General features: G+C 54.9%; 3 protein-coding genes across 3 annotated transcripts; 1 reads left to right on the forward strand and 2 right to left on the reverse strand.

Annotated features, from left to right (window-relative positions):
* Positions 1-3,874: 3,874 nt before the first annotated feature.
* On the reverse strand, positions 3,875-7,771 carry ColSpa_10381 (regulator of nonsense transcripts UPF3; the record flags this gene model as incomplete). The annotated part of the gene is made up of 6 exons (XM_049276593.1): positions 3,875-4,261; positions 4,318-4,623; positions 4,686-4,973; positions 5,023-5,469; positions 5,527-7,574; positions 7,753-7,771. The coding sequence occupies 6 exons, from the start codon at positions 7,769-7,771 to the stop codon at positions 3,875-3,877; spliced, it is 3,495 nt and encodes a 1,164-aa protein (XP_049132550.1).
* Positions 7,772-10,987: 3,216 nt separating this feature from the next.
* On the forward strand, positions 10,988-13,757 carry ColSpa_10382 (nitrate reductase [NADPH]; the record flags this gene model as incomplete). Its single annotated transcript, XM_049276594.1, has 2 exons — positions 10,988-12,785; positions 12,841-13,757. The coding sequence occupies 2 exons, from the start codon at positions 10,988-10,990 to the stop codon at positions 13,755-13,757; spliced, it is 2,715 nt and encodes a 904-aa protein (XP_049132551.1).
* Positions 13,758-14,739: 982 nt separating this feature from the next.
* Positions 14,740-16,313, reverse strand: ColSpa_10383 (vacuolar calcium ion transporter; the record flags this gene model as incomplete). Its single annotated transcript, XM_049276595.1, has 4 exons — positions 14,740-15,460; positions 15,519-15,725; positions 15,790-15,928; positions 15,989-16,313. 4 exons carry the CDS (start codon positions 16,311-16,313, stop codon positions 14,740-14,742), a joined length of 1,392 nt encoding a protein of 463 aa, XP_049132552.1.
* Between the last annotated feature and the right edge of the window lie 117 nt (positions 16,314-16,430).

Genomic DNA, 16,430 nt, shown 5'->3' on the forward strand with positions numbered 1-16,430 from the left:
AGGTAGGGCAGGCTGGTCGTTGGATAGACACCGATGTCGGGTCAGGGTGTGTGTGTGTGGGCGATTTGGTGCAGATGGCCACCCGGCCTCACACTCAATTTTCGCGCATAGGCTAGCTCTTGGAATTGCAGCCGGCCGGTTAGAAGCATAACCGCCATGCCTCTGGGGTACCGGAGACGTGTTTCGGTAACCTACTGGACGCCTCCGGCTTCTTCTGTGCGGCAACAATGACGAAGCGGGCTGCCGTCGTGGCGACAGCCTCGTCCAAAAATGCGGTATGCTGCCTCTTTCTCCTTCTCGGGGCGACAGCTAGAATACATGAGGTGTGTCATTTTAGGTCCTCTGGGCCTGGTTGCCTCGTGTCTTGGAGATCCCACGCAGCCGAACACTGGTTGACAAATTGCGCATCATGGCTACTTCCGGGCCCCGTCTTCGTGTACCCTACCCTTGTTGCCATGTTACCTATCTCGCCTTGCGTTGCAGTCACTGACGACAAGAGGGGCGCTTGCGATGGTAACGGCGGACTGCCTCAAGCAATGTCCTCACTCATTGCCAAGAGCACCTCTGAGCGAGAGTTGACTCTAGTCCTAGTCTGCGGAATGCACAGCCCAGCCCAGGCCAAGAGCTTCTTCAGCACACCTGTCGAACCCGAGTTTTGAATGCCTGCTCGGGCTAGGCCTAGTAGCATCCACCGTCGTCAAGGTCCGAGCAGGACGCGAGAGAATGCGACGTGCGCGGGAGGTCGAACAAGGCCAAAGGTATCCAAGCGATGCGGGATGTGGAAAGTAGACGAGGAATTGCAACGAAGGACGGGAGGTGAGCCACGGTGCCTCAGCTTAGCTAAGCTGCCTCACCCCTTTCCGTACATTGATGTCGCGGACTAGAGCGAAGACGGTCAAGACAATGAAGCCCCAGGGATCAGAAGGAGTCGTTGGGCGGATCGACAGCCCAGCAAGAGGGATCGGACGGTAGGGGCGGCTGTATAATTGTTCCTAGGATGAACATTCCCAAACTGCAAGCGCCTGATCGTGTACCCAACCAGCTCGGTGGTGAAGTGTCACTGACTAACTCTAAGCTGTGCTGTCTCCTGTCAAACGTGAAATCCAGTATCCGCGCGGTTGCCATAGGAATCATCGCGGTCTTGCGTCTCGTCCGCCCCCGTCAAAGAGCATGGCCATCACATTTTCCCTCTCTTTGTCTGCCTGAATATGGCCTCATCCGAATGAGTGAGTGAACGTCGAGCTCTGGTGCCTGGTTGTATGCGAGAATGCAGAAGGACGTTGCCGTCCAACCTAGGGTTGATGTGCTTTCAGACGGGATGGAGGAAACATCTGGAGAGTGTCCCACTTGCACCTAGAAGGAGTTGTGATTGGCGTGATTGTTTTCCGATAATGGATCCTTCCCTCTCCTTGGCGGCACTAGGACGATTTAGTCCAGGGGTAGTTGATCTCGCAGAAGAGGATCCTGGCTGTGTGGGGAATCCTCTCTGGAATCATCCACCTCACCTTCCATTTCGCCTTCCCTCACCTCCATAAGCTCACTTCGTTGGTTTAGGCTCGAGCGTCGTGGATGTAGGGAATCCTAGACCATGCCGCGATCAGTCCCAGGCCAAAACTGACGACAGCAAACGCATCCGAACCTCTACATATCCAATCTTCCCAGTCACTCCAACACAGTAACCTTACAGCCATGGAATTTCCTCCCGATCACATCTGCGACAAGACATCACATTGCTCACGTTGTTGCATCCGCTTCAAATCCTCTTTCTGACCCCCCTTCGTCCTTCAGGCTATCCTCAATTCCGACATGGTTGGCACAGAACCTGAAATGGTGACTGGTACCACACCCGTCCGTCCCATGATGTCTGTGAACGTCCGAGCAACCCAGGGCCAGCCGGAATGTGAGATTTCAGGACATTAGGAGATGGGTCTCCCACCATTCTCCCAGCTCTTGCTCCCACCTACAGTTGGGCTCCTCGGTATCATAACCGTAGTGGTCGTTTGCGGCCTCATTTCGCCATCGTGATCGCCCGCCACTGCCGACTCGAGTTTCACTTGTGTGGCTAGTGACCACTCTTATACGCCTGCATCCACTGACGGCGCGTTGGGTCCATCATGCTATCGTTTTTTCTTGGCGTTGAGGGAACAAACGTCCGGCCATGTCCGCCAAGCTTCCCATGCTCCCGTATATTCTTACCATTATTCTGTCCGTTTGCGGCAGTTTCCCATTCAAGGTAACTAGCTACTTTGGTAAGCCAGCAGGTGCCGCCAGGGCCCTACATCATTGGACGAATCAGGACGGCCTCGAGCAAACGAGCCTAGGACCAGCCAAGAAAAGATGGGCCCAGCCGTGTCATTTTGTCTGCATCGATCTCAAGAGATGGGCTCTGTTCGTCTGTTACAACCGCCAAGGTTCGAGGCTTATACTTTGTACGTGCATGGACCGCGCCGGACGCGCTTCCGCTTTGCTTGCAGTATCAGTCTTGCGTCCACCGGATATATATGTACCTAGACGTTAGTCACGCTGCACTGCAACGATGGCAAAATCAACAACGCAACTCGTTGTCAGGACATCAGGTGTCCTCGACTAAATCAGAACGAGAGTGAGTTCCTCGAGATCCGGCATTTGCCACGTCTGCTACTCAACACCAGGCACCTGTTCCCCGGATGAAACGAACGATGGCGCCCTCCCCAGTAACTGCTATTGTCTGCTCCAACTGAAACATATGCACTTCGTATTTCCTCCATTGCCTGCCAAGAAGCACCATCGCCTCACATCCGATCTAATTCGCAGCGTCTTTCGAGATACTCCACTCCACCCACCACCCGCGCTCTTGATCTGTTGCAAGCCACACCCGCAACCGGCGTGTCTGGACGTTGCCCAAGTCCATTCGCTACCTAGCACACCACATCTGCCAGTCTAGTACAAGACCAGAATATTACCCACTCGGCCGCAGCAGCCATTGGGGCCATCACAATCACACCAGTCGTTTCCTCGCTGGCCGCCGCCGTCGCCCAGGCCGCGTAGGAAGCATCCGGTCTGGCAGACAAGTCTAGCACGACACGTCTCGCGTATGCGTTTTTATGTATTTCCTACTATCTCGAAAAGCATCGCCTCTCTCTCCCCCTACTAAACGAATGTGGTGGTTCACGAATGATGTGATACTCCTCCATAATCAGAGGCAGAAGCGAGTGCCCAAGTGTCTCTGGCTCTGGTAATAACAGCATCAGTTCCTGAAAACGCCATGCCACATGCTCGTGAAGGATACTGAAGATCTGCCTTGCCCCCATCTTCACACCTAGTCATCTCCTCGGCCCCTCGTAGCCAGTCAACACACCGAACGAATCTCAAGTTGGGTCTGTAGTTGACTATCGTCACAAAAACCGGTTGCCCTCCACTGCCTAACTGCTGCTTATGGAGCATTTGCTTGTCAGTCTGCCATAGGTCTTGGGGCCAGACCTTGCATGTTCGGCATTTTGGTCTGCGTTATCAGGTGGGTGGAGCCCTCGAAAATCCTCGATAACCATGGTCTTCTCGACTGCCTCTTGCGCCCGGCATCCTTGTTGTGCCTTGGTCAGCCTTGCGAGTCATCCTTCGTTTTGAAAAGTTTGGCCGCTGCAGCGTCCCGGCGATCTGCGTCGGCTGCGTCTGTTAGACTGTGATGATGTGTTTTGCATAGAACCTAGTTCTGTGTGGTTTGCTTTCTTCACGTCCTATAGTCAGAGAATTCCCTATCGTTAGCAAACTCTACTGGTATTTGCGGACTCCGCGAGGCTGTTCCGAGCTTTCAGCTTGGATGCAGAACCCATAGCCAGGCATGCAACGCTTGTAGACATTGCCGTGATGATGTGTTGGAGAAGTCATCGACTACCCCTCATCGTTGCCAGGATCCGCCCTCCGAGCTGGAAGAAGGTCTAGTCGTCCGCATAAAGCATGATCCACGCTTGGTTGATGATTCGTACCAATCAACATCACTTAGCTGAAGCTTGCGGACTCGCTGTCCGCCACGGTCTTTGCCGCGATCCGATCGGTTGTGGTGGTAAGACGTCGGCTTGTCATGGCCTGCTTTGGTCTTGTGAATATTTGGGTTGGAATGTGGCGGCGGCACCAGGTGGTCATTACCATCGGGATCCTCGTTCTCGCGAAGATCGTAGTTCAAGACAAGATTCTTGATGCGCTGTTGTTCCTCTCTCTCAGCCTGTTGCTGGGTCTTCATTGCTACGGCGAATGTCGAGTCTGAAGGAAGCTCCACAGTTCGGGTCTGGTGCAAGTGTCAGAAAGGCCATAAGTCGATCAGGATACCAACGCTGCACGAACCTGTTGACGGTTGCCCTTCTTCGTCAAGAGAGAGAAGGCCATCGTGCTGCTAGGAGCGGGAGCTCCGGTTTCTACAGGCTCGGATCCTGTTGCCGTCTCCTTGGACTTGCCCCGCACGGGAAGCGGCACATCAAAGAGAGGCTTGCGCTCGAATTTGCGCGACTCTAGACTCTCGGCCATCATCTTAGCATACTCACGTTCGAATTCAGCCTCGGCCTCCGGGTCGATTTGCTCCTGTTGACGAGTGACGACGATGGCTTCGTCTTCGCTTTCAGATTCTGCATGCGACATGTCAATGTCTTGGTCCTGTGCAACGTGTTAGTCACGGTCTAGGTCAGTAACAGCTAGATGAGTATAGTGTCTCGTACGTCGACGCCTTCATCTTCAGAATCCGTTTCCTCTTCATCAGCCTCAGCTTCAGGAAGATGTTCATCTCCATCCTCGTCATCCGAAGAAGAGCCAATCGATGCGTCATCTGCCTCAAGGGCCTTGTCGGCTCCCGAAACCTTCTGATCCTGGGCTATGGCAAGTTGGAATGCCTTTGAAGCCTCTTCCAAGTTGGATGCCAGCTTCCACTGGGGTCGCGTGAGGGCAAAGGTGTCTTGAACAATGAACTCGATATCCATGGGCAATGACTGTTTGGTGTAAATGTAGTACTGCGCTGTGTTAGTTAGAGTTTATAGCAAAGCTTAGCATTGGACGAACCTGGAAGAAAGACAAAAAGTAGTCTAGTTTTTTGCCTGCTGCACCTTTGGCAAAGTACATGCCGCATGTCTCCAGGATAGTTGCAATCAGGCGAATCCGGAAAAAGTCGTCTGGCAGATCGAAGTGGTTCAGTCGACCAGGAATGGGAGGGCCACCATGACCGAATGTCATGATTTTGTACATGGTGTCGAAAATGACTGGATGTTCAACCATCCTATAGTTGTAAAGCTCACCAATGTACTTAACTTCGGAAATCCGTCGTTGATAGAACTTGAAGTCGTTCTGCTCCAGGCCGAAGCAAATCGATTCCATGACATTGTCGATGACTCTGACAACAAAAGCTGGGTGGTACCGATAAAGCGCGCTAAGGAGAATAGCAAGGAGGTGAATGTTGCCATATTTGACCTTGCCAGGCTTGGAGAACACCTTCTCAAGGATACCGACGACCTTTTGGTAATGGGTTAGTACATGGGAAACGTATCAGTTCTTGATGCCTTGGCTTACCTCGGCCTCTTCCCAATGAAGTCTGCGAATTTGCTTCAAGATCTTACTGTAGTTACGCTTAGTCATGTCCATGTAGATCAACTTGCGGATGAATAGCTCCATGGGTGTTCGCTCCTTTTGCTGAATGGCGGGCCGATCGGGAGGGTCGACGTAGTAAACAGCATTCTCGATGAGCATGCGCTCAGCCTGCCCAATGTGCTGGACAGACTTCTTGCGCTGTAACGTCTCGAGAAAGGTTGCCATGCGCGGCGAAGTCTCCGGATTCCGTAGAAGGTAGCGTCCGCAATTCTCTAGGAGGTTGCAAATGATTTCAATGTTCATTCTTGAAAAATCATCAAGGCTGACCTTGAGGCAATGGAACACAACATGCTCCGGCACTATACCAAACTTGGTCAACTCGGCAAGGTACCGGATGTTGCTCAACCGAACTTGGCCGAGAAAATCCTTGTCCTTTCGTCTCTGAAGACTACGGAACTCGGCATCCAGATACTCAACGAGACCCTTCGGAATGTCTGGCATGTATCTGCCCAAAGTTGCGGCAAGTCTCGACCATGAAGGCAGAAGGTCGCCTCGGCCTTTAGGGACCTCAGTCAGAGCTTTGACCAATCTGTTACGGGAGGCCTTTGAGTTCAAGTAGCAGAAGTCGATGGCGGCTTGGTCGATAACATCCTTGTTGGTAAGATCTGGCAGTCGGGCCAACACGGCATCAACCTGCGCACCAATCGTCTTGTTGGCAATGGAAGTGGATTGGTCTTCGCCTGCATCGGGGGCCTTTGGTGCGTCCGGGGCATCTGCCGGGTCAATCTTCTTGCCGACTTGCTCTTCGTTGTCCGGTTTCTTCTTCTTGCCGTCGTCGAGAAGGATCCCCGGAACCTTGCCCTTCAAATCGACCAGGTTTTCGTAGAAACGTCGCTCGTCTTCATCTTCCCAGATTCCAGCACCGTCTCCGAGGCCTCGCAGATAATCGCCAGCCTTGACCAAGCCGATGGAACCGTTGGTGTTTGCTAGCGAGTCGTCGTTGTCCTTGAGGTCGGGCATATCGGCGCCAATAGCATCCGCGATGGCCTGGGCATTTGCTACAAGCCTCTCCTGAGCCTTCAGCTGTTTCTCAAAGTTTGCTTGCCGGTCCTCGAAGACTTCGCCGGACTTCACGTAAGCCTCAGCGTTCCGTCGAGCTTGGGAGTGAATGGATTTCTGGTCCCGGACAACGTGGCTCTTGACGTCCTCAAAGTATTTCTTGAGAATGGTCTTGAACTTTTCCTGGAGCTCGGGAGGCGTGAACGGTTGGTCGTCGGCATCGCCAGCATGGTCTTCGCCGCTGCCGTCGCCCTGCGTAGTCCCGTTGGTCGTCTTGGTTGCGCCATCCTCCTCTACCGTTTTGCGTCCTTCGCCTGCCGAGGACTTGACGCCCAGAATATCCCAGCTGAAAGCCTTGACAAAGATGACGAGTAGCGGTAGGTTAACATGCTCCCTGTCATGACCCAACAGATCCTTCAGCACCTCAAGGGGAAAGGGCTCAGCCGCGCCGCTTTTATTCACTTGAGCCCTGGGCTTCAACTCGGCAACCTTGCCTGTGGCACCCTTGGTGGCATCATCGGGTCGTGTAACGTCATCGAGGGTTCGCAGAACATCGACCAGCCAGAGTTCGGTAACGACGCGCAAGAGCACTCGCTGGCGCGTCAAGCGCTCTTTCTCCTCCTTCTCGCGGACCTCGGGAGCCAGTGACTTGAGCAAGCTCTTGTCAGGCGTTGCCATTCCCTTGCCAAGCAGCCATCCTAGGTACTCGGTGAACTCGCTAGGGCCGAAGCGCTGGTGCAGAGCGCTGACAATTTCGACGCCGGCCTCGATCTCGCCGGGGGACTTGAGCCTACAGAGGCCTTCGTAGCAAGCGGAGATAATCTCGGAGAGGTACTTGTGCAGGCTGAGGGCGCGGATCTCTTGGAGGAAGGTATTGAGGGTAGCTGCAGAGATGGCAGTTCGAAGGCGCTTGATGAAAGCAGTGTTCTTCTTCAAGGACGAGTCGAGCGACTTGCTGACGGCGAACACATCTGCGTAGGTAAGGAGCAGTCAGAGGAGGGGCGCTCAGCATGGTGGGGTTTGGACATGGTGTACGAACCTTGGTCGCCATCCCAGGCGCGAGTGTTCAGGGAGCGCAATTCGCCTAGACGGCGATGTCAGCGGATTGCAAAGAGATGAGGGATGAAGCGGCGGGCAGAGAGGACTAACGCTTCCTTGCACGATCCATGGCGGATCGTGTAAATGTTTTGTTGTGTGTGGGGAGGTCGGATGCGGATGAGGGCTACATAAGGCAGGATCGCAGCGAAGATGTTGGAGGCTGATGCTATGGGATCGAGTGTTGTAAACGAATGTGACTCTGCGCGTCAACATGGGCCGGCATCGGTAAGGTCGTTTGCAGCAGCAGGCCGGGCCTGAAAGCGCAGGAGGTCTTGTCGGATCGTGGGATTCGGTGCCGTTCAAGTTCGGCGGTGCTGAGAGAATTCTGGACCTGACTTGAAGGTGATGAGCCGTTGCCTGTAGCCGATCTGCAGAAATTCAGAGGCGGAGGCGGATGTGTTTAGCGGGCGTTTGGTAGCGACCTTGAATTCCTAGAGACCGGGCGTTCCCCACACCACAGGGAGCCTTGTTGGACTTTCAGGCGCACAAAGAAGGTACGAGGTAAAGCGCTACTGCGTAGGTACAGGTACAGTAAGGTAGGCTGGTACCTTGATGCTCAATCGAGGTAGGTGCCTTACTCACAGCATAAGGCAGGCAAGCTTTCAGTGAGAATTTCCTCTAGAGCTAACTCAGAACCTTGGGTAAAGGAACCGGTCTGTCAGCGCATAGTCCCTGCTATAGGCCTGTAGCTTTCCGATTCGCGCAGGGCACTTCACGGTTGTTTTAGCGCCCCGGGCGGTGAGCGTCATGGCCCAGTGTCTTGGTTGAACGACTGCGCTTGTCGGAGAATTGTCTTCGGAGGGATTTACAATGAAGCGAACAAGTGGAGCACGAGGGGACAAGGACCTTCTTGGGGCTCCTTACCGACGACACATTCAACAGGACCAGGCGGTCCTACAGCTGTGCCCGGCCAAAGAGGCCGAACGCGACAGCTTCCACGTCCATGCGCTTTGGCACTCTCCGCCTCGGCGTCTTTGGCGGCAGAGGGCGATAGGCTGTCGGAACAAGTAAGCTGAAGTGAGTCGAGGCTTGGGAGGAGCTTCCCAGAAGCCACTGCCAAGCGTATGGCAATTCCGCCATTGTGGCTTGATCTCGACCAACACCAGCTCCTTGCCCTCACCTCACATCTCCCCACTCTACCTTTGATATATTGTGTCATTGGGGGCCAGAGACTCGTGACAGCTCAATGTTGATTCTCTGCATAAGGACTAAATGTGGCGGAACAGCAGAAGCTGTCGACGTATATCAAACCAAGGCCTAGAGGAAATGAGAGGACAAGATCATGCTTGACAGGCCAACCTTAAAACTGACAAAATATCGGTCAATTGTCCAATGGCAGACTGATCTTGAAAACAAACTCGCCAATCCAAAGCCCAGCCCACCAACCGCATCACCATGCAGCCTGTGAATACCGGGCGATGCAAGGCACATGCCTGAGAAGTTCCGCTGTCTTGCAGCCCGATTTGGCTGCTTAGGTCTGCATCTCCGACGAACTCCACGAGCTCATCTTAATCACATGGTACCTGAGACATGGGTCTCAAGATCACGCATCGGATAGCAAGGCTTCATGAGATTACCATGGTATGACCCAGATGTTATTGCCCAAGCCTCTGGCGCCACATCGACACCGCAGCATTCGTGGACTACGGCTGGAGACTGTGGATGCCACGAGGACTAGGTTTATTCTCCGCATCCCGTTGTGTTAGCTCTCACGTTGTGTGACGTGCTAGGTTGTCGACAGAATCATCCGAAAGGAAAAGACGCCTCATGATCCGGCCCAACACCCGCCTTTCAATGTTTGGCGGGCGATTCCCAGGAGAAGTAATACCGAGTGTCATTGATAGAGGCAACGCCCGCATTCACACGCCAGTGTTTACTTTTTAGTCTGATAGAATTGCAATTGCCATTGCGTTCGGTTTCTTGCTGGCCGTCGCAAAGAAAGCTACTGGCACCCGTGAAATACATTGGAAGATACTCAACCATCAACCCCCATCTCTTGGCACACAAAACGGGCGTCAGACGGGATGAGGGAAGACGATGATGTGCGACTTGGGCTTCCACATTTGCATACCTTGGGGGCTAACAAAAAGTCGCAAGAAGGCCGAAACAGCAAAAGCCGGGCATGGTTCCCGGTTCTGCAGGACGTGAGGACCCGTTCCGGAACCCTCCCACGGGCCATTCTCGGGCCCAGGGGCGTGGATCCAAGTGCAATCGTCCTTATCTGGCCAATCGGGACTTGAAAGGGCAGCCGATACATATGTAGGAAACGCCTGGCGATTGACGCATCTCCGCGCTGGGAATTCCCCCTTCGTCCCCCTTGCCTTTGTGCCCTTATCGCCCCAATAGCATCAGTCGGATGGTCGACGTCGAGTTCACGGCCGCAAAGAATATGACGCCTGCTGATAAGAAACCTGCGTTAGTTGATGATTAGACGTTCGTCTTCTTCCGCGGACTCTTCAACACACGAGCATCCCCCCTTGGTTAGGATGTCGCATCTCCTCGCCTGACGCCGTGCCGTCCCCGTCAAGTTACCTGATTCGGGTTCATTCTTATGTATCCTAGTCACCGGGGCATGTGGCCTATTCCACTTACACGGTACTTGGACAATAGCTGACAAGGGCACAGAGGGCTAGGTACCTCGAATAGTGTACAGCATGTATCAGCAAATGGCCATTGGGGAGTTATCCAACCGTCAGCGCGCTTCGATTCGAGTCGGGGCCGGCGATCATGCTTCGTACACAGCGTAGTTAATTATCGCTCGGTCTGATTTGCCTTGCGTCACTTCCTCCGGTGATGTATGTGGTGGTGTACTATCCCATCCCGTACTGACCGTCCCAGCCCATCCCATCCCATGCTTTTCTTGCCTTGCCTTACCTTGCCTTGTGCCGTGCAGGAAGAGCCACTCCCTCGCCTCCCGTCGTGCGTCCGATCCGCCCACACCACAATCACTCAACTCCGGCTCCAGGAAATTCAAATCTCACATCCACCAACCCACACAAAGTGGTACTTATTCACACCGTTGTCCCGTTCCACGAAACGTTTCTCTTCTCTTACACTCCTTGATTATCTGTTCTGCTATATTAGCCTCCTGGCCACGGTTTACTTTCTAATCTTCCGACCTTATTCATAATACCCAACGCTTAAGCAGGGATTTTGATTTTGTCTCGGCTGGCTTGTGATCACCGCACGGAACAACCTCTGTTTGGAGTTTTGTCATCCGGAGTACACGCTTATACACTCTCATCTCCAAAACACCAAACCCCGTACGATCGTGGTCTTCGCCACGATGGACGTCCTTCCTGTCCCCGTCCCCGTCGCCTTCCGGGAACCATCCGCCAAGGCAGAGCTCAGCTTCCCACCGAGCCCGGCTACCACAGTTAGGGAGGGTTTGTCTTACAGCGTCGACGGCAGATCAGAGCATTCGGCCTCAGGAGGTCTACTCGACGAGCCCAGCGTTGAGGGCTCTCGCAGCTATCCCCTGCCTCCCAAATCAAGAACCAACAAGGTCCTGGCCGAGGATCTCAAGACACCAGACAGCCATGTCACCCGAGACCCTCGACTAATACGCCTGACCGGAATCCACCCATTCAACGTCGAGGCCCCTTTGGGCGAATTGTACGACGAAGGCTTCATCACCACCAAGGACCTGCACTATGTTCGGAACCACGGAGCCGTACCCAAAGTCGAGGACGAGGACATGTTTGACTGGGAATTTACTATCGAGGGCCTCGTCGAGAACCCCATCAAGATGACACTGAGAGATCTCATCTCAGACTACGAACAAATCACTTACCCGGTCACCCTGGTTTGTGCTGGCAACCGCCGAAAGGAGCAGAATATGGTCCGCAAATCAAAAGGCTTCTCATGGGGCGCCGCCGGCTTGTCAACAGCCCTCTGGACCGGTGTGTCGATCGGCGACCTCCTTGCCCGGGCAATGCCCAAGAGAGGGGCAAAGTACGTGTGCTTCGAGGGTGCCGATAAGCTTCCCAACGGTTATTACGGAACGAGTATCAAGCTCAACTGGTGCATGGACCCAAACCGCGGAGTGACAGTATGCTACCGCATGAACGGTGAGCTGCTGCACCCTGATCACGGAAAGCCTGTGCGCATCATCATCCCTGGCCAGATTGGTGGCAGGAGTGTCAAGTGGCTCAAGAAGATCATCGTCACCAAGGAGCCCAGTGACAACTGGTACCACATTTACGACAACCGAGTGCTTCCTACTACAGTCTCCCCAGACGCCAGTGCAGACCTGCCGGAGGTGTGGAAGGACGAGCGATACGCCATCTACGACCTCAACACAAACAGCGCCACCTGCTACCCCGCTCATGACGAGGTTGTCCCCTTGGCCGATGGGCCAGAGACTTACAGAGTCCGCGGGTACGCCTACGGCGGCGGCGGCAGGAGAATCACAAGAGTGGAAATCACCCTTGACCGAGGCAAGACGTGGCTCCTTGCCAATATTGACTACCCCGAAGACACGTATCGACTAGCCCCCGAGGGCGAGACCCTCTACGGCGGCAGGGTTGATATGGACTGGAGGGAGACTAGCTTCTGCTGGTGCTTCTGGAATCTGGACATCCCCATCGCTCAGCTCGCCGACACAGCAGACGTCATGGTCCGCGCCATGGACGAGAGCATGATGGTGCAGCCTAGAGACATGTACTGGAGTGTACTGGGCATGATGAACAATCCGTGGTTCAGGGTGGTCATCCACAAGGAGGGACACAGCCTACGCTTTGAGCACCCTACTCAACCGGCTCTCATGGCTGGCGGGTGGATGGAGCGCGTCAAAAAGGCAGGAGGTAACCTCTCCAATGGCTTCTGGGGCGAGAAAATCGAGGGAGAAGCCGAAAGTGCCGTCGAGCCGGAAGAAATCAAGGAGATCTGCATGACGAAGGACACCATCAAGCGCAGCATTGCCATTGATGAGCTTCGGCAGCACAACGGCGAGGAGGAGCCGTGGTTCGTCGTCGATGGCGAGGTTTACAATGGCACCCCCTTCCTTGACGGTCATCCGGGAGGCGCGGCCTCCATCTTCGGCGCCGCCGGCCAGGACGTGTCGGAAGAATTCTTGACCATCCGTAAGTCCACGCCCGCGCTACATAGCCCCTTACGTCCACTAACACGCCACTGCAGACAGCGAGAACGCTAAGAAGATGATGCCCGACTACCACATCGGCACACTAGACGAGGCCGGCCGGAGGATGCTTGCCGAAGGCGAGATTGTGCCAGAGGATGACGACAAGACTGCGCGGTCAGTCTTCTTGCAGACCAAAAACTGGACCAAGGGCATCCTTTCGGAAAAGAAGAAGGTCTCGTCCGACTCCAAGATCTTCACATTTACGCTCGAGCACCCGGACCAGATGGTCGGCCTGCCAGTCGGCCAGCACCTGATGATGCGGTTGCGCGACCCCGTCACCCGCGAGGCCATCATCCGCGCCTACACGCCCATCTCGGAGGGCACCGACAAGGGCAAGCTTCACGTGCTCGTCAAGATCTACTACGACACACCGGACCGCAAGGGCGGCAAGATGACGCAGGCGCTCGACTCCATCCCCGTCGGCCACTTTGTCGACTTCAAGGGCCCCGTCGGCAAATTCGAGTACCTCGGCAACGGGCTCTGCTCTATTGCCGGCAGGCCGCAGCGTGCCGTCAAGCGCTTCATCATGATCTGCGCGGGCTCGGGCATCACGCCCATCTTCCAGGTCCTGAGGGCCGTCATGAAGGACGCCGCCGACCCGACGAGGTGCCTCGTGCTCGACGGCAACCGCGTCGAGGAGGACATACTCTGCCGGGAGGAGCTCGACGCCATGGCCGCCGCCAATCCGGGCAGGTGCCGGCTGCTCTACTCGCTCACGAAGCCCGATGCGTCGTGGACGGGTCTCAGGGGTCGGATGGACGGCCAGTTCTTTGGGAAGGAGGTGGGCGCGTGCCGCAACGAGGCGGGTGGCGATGAGCTCGTCCTCGTGTGCGGACCCGAGGCGTTCGAGGCATGCGTGCGCACCACCCTCACCGGTCTCGGCTGGAAGGAGGACGACTTGGTGTTCTTCTAAAGTCGGCCGTTTCTGCTTTACGAGCAGATGGGGTCAAACGCCCCAAGTTGGCTCTTTCTTCGGACGACCAGATGTCGGTTCCTTCAAGCGTCGTCCCACGAACGTGCTTGCCGATCTCGGGTACCGGCAGTGCTAGTCACCAGGGTGGGAAGTGGGTGGTGGGATGAAGTCGGATCAGACCCAACCCGAGCCGCCATCGCCTCGGGCCGTCATGGCGCGCAACCGTGTCCGGGTAATTGCCGGCGACCGCTGTTACTCGTCGGGCCCTAGACGCTGACCGTTTAGGATGGGTGTGTGTGTGAGTGTGTGGGGTGGGGTTCAATCGGTCGAGCATAGAAACATTGGAGAATCGAGCATCTCCGGAATAAGCTTCGTAAGCGGCTCAAACCTAGATAGCACGCACACGAGAAGATCGGGAGTGTGTGGTGGGATGGGACGGGCGTTGTGGTGCTTACCAGCGGGTCTTTACCTTTGGGATTTCTTGCACGGAATGGCATTTTGGAAGCATCTCCGCGGAGAACAAAAGGCGATCTGCACTACAAGGTTGCAAGGATACAACGCAGCCCAGACTCGGCACGGCGGTGCCGACACTTTATCGGAACGGGCGCAGAGATGGGATCATAATCTTTTTATATCATTAGTTGTCTAAAATACAAATGCTCTCATGGCCCTTTACGTTGGAACCTATTCCATCGCCGCTCGAGTGGTTGTCCTTCTCTGTCGAGCCTGAGAATGTGCACTACGTGCTAGCTACAGGACAGATCGCAACCGGGCCCTGACTGAACCTCGGGCATCGGGGGCAGCGGATCACGTCACACATGGGCTGTTACCACCTCTCTGTTGTTTGTACAATCTCTGGTTCCCATCAAACACCGCAAACGCTGGCAAGGAAGGTAAGTATAGCATGCTTGTCTCTTTTCGTAAGCGTCGTAAAACACCTCCGTCCTCTCCTCTTCTCACCCACCCGCGCGCGTGCCGCAGCTCAATGCTCGCCGAGACCTTCCGGGTTGGGGTAGTAAAAGGCAGCAACCGCGATGGCGACGTAGACGGTGACGCAGAGGTAGCCCTCCAAGTAGTTACTCTTCTGGTCGCGCAGGAAGTTTCCAACTGTCAGTATGGACAAGATGAGCATGCCAATGTCAAAGACCTCGAAGACGATGTCCATGTGCTTGTGCAGGCCCCAGGCGACGATGACGACAAGCGGGCCGTTGAGCAGGGCCGTCTGCAGCGTGGCACCCAGGACGTGGGAGAGGGCAAAGTTCATCTGGTTGTCCCACGCCTCGTCAACAGCCGTTAGGTGCTCGGCGGCCTTCTCGACGAGGGGCACAAGGATGAGGCCCATGAAATGGTCCGATATGCCATGCTTTAGGACAATGGGGTGGATCTGCTCGACAAGGTAGAAGGCCATAAAGGTCACAAGCGTAATAGAGATAACGAGGGCAATGATGCACTCCGTCAGCGTCAGCTTGGGCTTGTTAATATCCTTATGCTTGTCGTGGTCCCGCTGCTCATCGTGCTCAAAGATGGCATCGTAGATACCGTGGTGTGACCGGGCCTGGAACCACACAAAGACGCCATAGGCTATAATAAGCAAGACGGAGACGATCCGTGAGATGTGGAGCGTCTTGCTATTGAGGTCCTCGACCGTGAGCGACTTGGCCATAGAGTAACTGAAGATGGCGGGGATGGCCAAAGTGACACCTCTGTTTATCAACAGTCAGCATTCATTCGAGGTATTCCCTCTTAATGGATTCCGCTTACGCCGTGAGTAGCAAGCCACTACCGGCTTCACTGACGGTCTCACTGAACTCAGCCTCGTCGCGTCGCATGCCGCCGGCAATAAAACACAACCCCAGACATAGGAGCATTGTTGCCAAAATTGAACCGAGGATAGCGGCTTTGATGACGGTGAACTGGTCGCTCCTTAGGAGTATCATAAAGAGGATGATTTCGACTATGGATCCAAAGCTGTAATGGTAGGAATGTGTAAGTGACAGTTGCGGCATGCAGGGGCGGGATAGGGGTATCTCACGTCGTCTCAATCAACACGCCGAACACGTGGCTAACCTTGCGGGACAGTTCCTGGCCAGCAAAACCGACCATGTTGGCACAAGGAATCATGGCCATGTAAGTGAGGATGAAGATCAAGACATGGTCTTCAGGCCGAGTGTCTGAACATCCTGTATTAGTTCTGCCAGTGCCTAGACCTGCAACTGTCGCGGACGACTTACAACGAACGACAAAGGCGGCGGGGACCACAGGCCAGAAGAAGTTACAGGCGAGAGACGCCCGACTCGACGACTTCCACGTAATTTTGAGAAACTTGAAGGGGTGGAAGCCTTTGCGGCCACTTTCGCCCGAGGGCTTTACTTTGACTTTGTTTCCTGGCGGAGGGGCTCGGTGATGGTGGCCATTGTGGACTGGTAGCTCCTCGCGGGCCGAGTATCCTGAGGTGCGTGCTTTCTCCAGCGGGATGATGGGGTGGTTCGATTCTCGCCGACGTGAGCCGGTCGACTGGCGATGGGATTGACGATAGGGAGATCTGGGAGCCGACATGACGGCGAACTGGGGCGTCTAAATGGATAAGACGGCACGTTCGTTGGGCGAAATAGGCAAACACGCTCCCTAAAACTAGAACGCGGAGGAGCAGAGAGGGTATATAGTCGTACAGAA

Source organism: Colletotrichum spaethianum (genome assembly GCF_022836535.1).
Source record: "Colletotrichum spaethianum MAFF 239500 DNA, contig35, whole genome shotgun sequence".
In the NCBI taxonomy this organism is placed as follows: domain Eukaryota; kingdom Fungi; phylum Ascomycota; class Sordariomycetes; order Glomerellales; family Glomerellaceae; genus Colletotrichum; species Colletotrichum spaethianum.